At 31.8% G+C, this 4,756-nt stretch overlaps 1 protein-coding gene across 1 annotated transcript; it reads left to right on the top strand.

The window, feature by feature from the left end:
* The first annotated feature begins 553 nt into the window (after positions 1-553).
* On the top strand, positions 554-2,891 carry LOC143962318 (homeobox protein siamois-like). The gene is made up of 3 exons (XM_077471619.1): positions 554-890; positions 1,692-1,912; positions 2,718-2,891. The coding sequence occupies exons 1-3, from the start codon at positions 554-556 to the stop codon at positions 2,889-2,891; spliced, it is 732 nt and encodes a 243-aa protein (XP_077327745.1).
* Positions 2,892-4,756: the final 1,865 nt, after the last annotated feature.

Here is a 4,756-nt window from a genome sequence, read left to right as displayed (position 1 = left end):
GTGATTTATTTGTGGTTTTTAAAATGTTCTATCAGCATTGTTTCCTTCTGCAGGTGATATAAAAAAAATATAGTTAATTGTATATACCTTTTAAAATGTTATAACATTACATTTATTTTGTTCTGCAGGTGATAAAATCAAATGTACAATTTATGTGGTTTGTACTTTTGCTTAGATCAAAATCAGGTTGTTAATAAAAGGTCTCTGCATAACTAACAGGTCTATGCAAAATATAAAGGAAGGTATCCACAACAAAAGAATTTCAAGCTATTTACATATCAAATGCAATATTATTATACCTAGACTATAGAGTAGAGGTGGGCATGAGTCTATAAAGTATCAAAGTGCACTGTTTACACTCATACCTCATGGGCAAGTCAAAGCGCACTGTTTACACTCATACCACATGGGCAGATCAAAGCGCACTATTTACACTCATACCTCATGGGCAGATCAAAAGAACTCTGTTCCCCAATACACATCATGGATGGTATAAGTTAGTGTGGGTAGTCTGGTAGCTTATTTCCCCCAAGAGAAGCTGGAGTGATCAGACATGGACCCAGAACTTGATCACATAATCTGCACTGTCCTATCTCTTGAGGAAGACTACCCAACAATGTCTCCTCCCCTAAGGAATCTGAATTATCCATCTAGCCTCAATGGAGAACTGCCCAACCATCTCTCCATCATGAACATTTCAGGGCCACATAAGGTCTCAAATGTTTTAGTGCAGACTCTGCTACAACTCTATTCCTATCTGGGTTACCAACAAGAAGAAGGTAACGGCAAAAGCATTAACCCAGCCTTCTCTGAACAAATATCTAAAATTACATCAAGCAGGAACGGCCAAGAAAATCTTAGTCACAATCAGAACCAGAAAGTATTAAAAAGTAAGCATTGTCAGATTTTCTTATTCCTCTTATTTCCATGTTATTCTTATTTGTTGGCCTAAATAGGGCATAAATATGACATATGACATATCATTTTACATTCCTAAACTTGTAGTTCTTGAAGTCCAAACATATAATTTATCTCAATTATGTCAAGTCTAATGAAGAAAAACATTTCAATTTTTGTCTAAAATTAAGAAACACTTTTTATTATTATTTGCTTTAATTTTATATATATATATATATATATATATATATATATATATATATATATATATATATATATATATATATATATATATATATATTCTCATTTTATGTGTGTAATTTTTTTTATATCAGATCAGCATATGCAAGGCAAGTACAAAACTTACAAAACCCTATTAAACAAACTGAAAAATAAGTGATTTATCTCTATATTTGGCCTCTTAACCTTTAAAATGACTTTTCCCAGGATCCTACCACCAAAATGATTGTGATATGGCTAAAGACATTGTACATGAGTCTAGATAGAATCTATCTATCTATCTATCTATCTATCTATCTATCTATCTATCTATCTATCTAGCTATATAGCTATATTTATATCTATCTATCTATCTATCTCTTTCTCTCTTCTTATCTGTCTCTTTGACTGTATCCAATTTTACTTCTCTAAGGAAATATTTATAAATAGTACATTTTTGAGACGTCAATGTGTTTATCAGTTTGAATTTTTATTTTGTAACATTTTTATTATTGTTTCTCTATCTCCTAAATCAAGTTTTCATGATGTTTGAATTTCCTTGTGCTTATTTCTAGGGAAGTTGGAAGAAGATCAGTATGAAAGATGCAAGCAACCCAGAGTCAACATTGAGGATTTGCAGAACAGCAACTCCAAATCACAATGTAGAAAGAGGACAAACTTCAATGAGGAGCAGACTGCCTTCCTGATGAATGAGTTTGATTGTAACCCCTATCCAAGCTTCACAAAGAGGTGCCATATTGCCAAGATATCTGGGGTTTCTGAACCCAGAATACAGGTAGAAACCTATTTCCTTTTTAACAAAATAGTTTATTTAGTATTAAGTTGTTGGATATTACACTATTGAAAATTTTACAGTCTAGTCACTTAACTTTTTGTTGGATATTTCTTTGTTTTATACATTTTAATGGGAATCAAATAAATTGCCCTCTGCTGTAACACATTTGGTTCTCCTCCTCTGTTGGGGTACTGCATTTTATAGAGCGGGAACTGTAATTCCAGATTTCATACCAACTGCCACCTTCTGGTGAAATCTGGACTTGTGGGATGACAACTGAGAATATTGTTCTGTGTCAGAATTTTTATATGTCTGTGATGCTTCAATCATTTAATTTGTGTACATAACAGCTGTATGAAGGAGATCTGTGTGTGTAGGCAAAATATAAAACATATTCACAAATTTTCTACAATATACCTTTCAACATTTTCGGTATCTTAAATATTTTTGTTGGCCCTGTCAGAAATCCAGTGATTACTTAGCTTCCTGTAGTGATCTGCTAAATTTGCACTAAAATCTTAACCATTGTTTCCTGCCCAGTTTGTTTGTAAATGACAGAGCACATCCCATCTGTGTTATGGAGATAAGGAGAGGGAGAGGTGTAGGAAATGTACTGCCAAAACATCTGAGCATATTAGGAAATGTACTTCCAAAACATTTGGGCTGCCAAGGTTCACCATTACAGCCCTAGTTGTTCAAGTCAATTTTGATTCCTCTTGTGATAACCTTTTATACAATAAGCATTAACTTTTTATATGTTACAGTGTATAGATGATTAATGAGAATTTATTTTTACATGTTGCAGGTTTGGTTCCAAAACAGAAGAGCAAGACATCTCTCAAAAGATATGAAATCCCAAATTGCCCAGGGTAGTCAGTTCTCAACTCCCAGAGATCTTCCCTACATTGTTCAGAATCCATACCAGAATCTACAAATCGATGGACAGTTCCAGATCCCAGGAAACATGTGGATGCTGTAAATACAGCACCAAATCCACGTCAAGGACTTATTTAATGTTATTTTATTTTAATATGTGATTGTTACAAAGCTCTGATGATTTAACTAATGATATATTGTGGTTTGCACTTAGTTTAATTTATAATAAAATATTTTCTTATCTTTTAAAATGGGTTGTTGTTGAATCCTTATTATTTTATAAATGATCTTAAACGTTTTGTTACTTTTTGAAACAGTTGCATGTAAGTGTCACACATATGTTTTTATACTGCATATTATCTCAGTTATAATTAGAAAATGTTAATTTGTTCAAAAATTACATATTGGAAATTTTATCTGGGACTAAAACAGCAAGATTTTTTGTTTTCATAACATTTTATTGAAAGAGACATTTGAGATTCCCAGAGATCTTCCTAACATCTTTCAGAAGCAATACTGGAATTTACATATCAATGGACATTTCCAGATCCCAGGAAACATGTGGATGCTGTAAATGCAGCTTCAATTCCATGTCATGGACTTACTTGATGTTATTGTTTTTTTAGTATGTGATAAAAAACTATGATTTTTTTTTTTTTTTTTATTATAGTAACTTATAAAGATCTGTCAATTTACGCAGCATTTTACATATATGTTGCACATTCACATTAGTCCCTGCCCTCAAGGAGCTTACATTCTAAGGTTCCTATCTAAAATTGATACATGCATATGAGGGCCTATTTAGACAGGAGCCAATTAACCTACCAGCATGTCTTTGGAGTCTGGAAGGAAACCAGGGAACCTGGAGGAAACCCACACAGTCACAGGGAGATCATGCAAACTGATGATTTAACTAATAATATATTGTAGTATGCCCTTAGTTTAATTTAAAATAAAATATTTTGTTAAAATTTAAAATGGGGTGCTGTGCCGTCGTTATTATATTATAAATTATCTTAAAAGTTTTGTTGCTTTTTTAAACAGTTGCATATAAGTGTCAAAAATATGTTTTTATATATTGCATATTATCTCCAACAAAATAAGAAAATAGTAATTAGTTCAACAATTACATATTGGTATCTTATCTGTTTCTAAATCAGCAAGATTTTTTTTGTTTCCATAATATTTTATTGAAAGATTTTTATACATAAAGAAAAATGACAGCACATGTACAATTTTAGTTGCTGACAGTATTGTGAACACCAGGCAAATTAGACCTATTTAATACCATTTTATGATAATATTTTAAGAAGACCACTACTGAATCAAATACATTTTCATTGATTAACTTAATTCTCATTTGATTTTATATCTATCATATATACTAGTTACGAAAAATAAACATTTCATTTTATTTTTAAAATACATTATTTTAATTGAAATAGTTCAATTGCTACAAGCACTATATTTAACTTGTTCTTATGACATTCTGTTTATATAAGATAACAAAAATATAAATGATGTTAAAAACCAAAACATTATGGGCTACTATATATAATGTTTTGATTTTTAACATAATATTAATCCATATTGGGGATTTTAAACATACATAAAGGTGAGGTGACAACTCATACAGTAGGGGAACATCAAACACGACTTCCAATACACAGATTTACATAATAATTCATGTTTCTGAGCTGTAACAAGGCAACTTTAGGGTGAGGCACCCAAAGAACATCAAAGGATACAGTTCCTTTTTATAGAAACTTCAAAGCACTGTGTTAGTTTCTACCTCAATACTGGTCCAGGTCCATTCCATATTTTTTTGGGGATAAAAGTTGTTTAAGGACCTCAGTCCCTCATTCCAACAGAATTAAGTAAGGTGAGCAGACATGGATACTGAGCTGGACCAAATTCTCTGCACTGTGCTTTCTCTATAAGAAGACTATCCAACAATGTCTCCTCCCC

Source organism: Lithobates pipiens, unplaced genomic scaffold, assembly GCF_037356315.1.
Source record: "Lithobates pipiens isolate NorthernLeopardFrog02 unplaced genomic scaffold, aLitPip1_a1.2 Scaffold_8, whole genome shotgun sequence".
Classification (NCBI taxonomy): Eukaryota; Metazoa; Chordata; class Amphibia; order Anura; family Ranidae; genus Lithobates; species Lithobates pipiens.
This window is presented reverse-complemented; position numbering and strand designations above follow the sequence as displayed.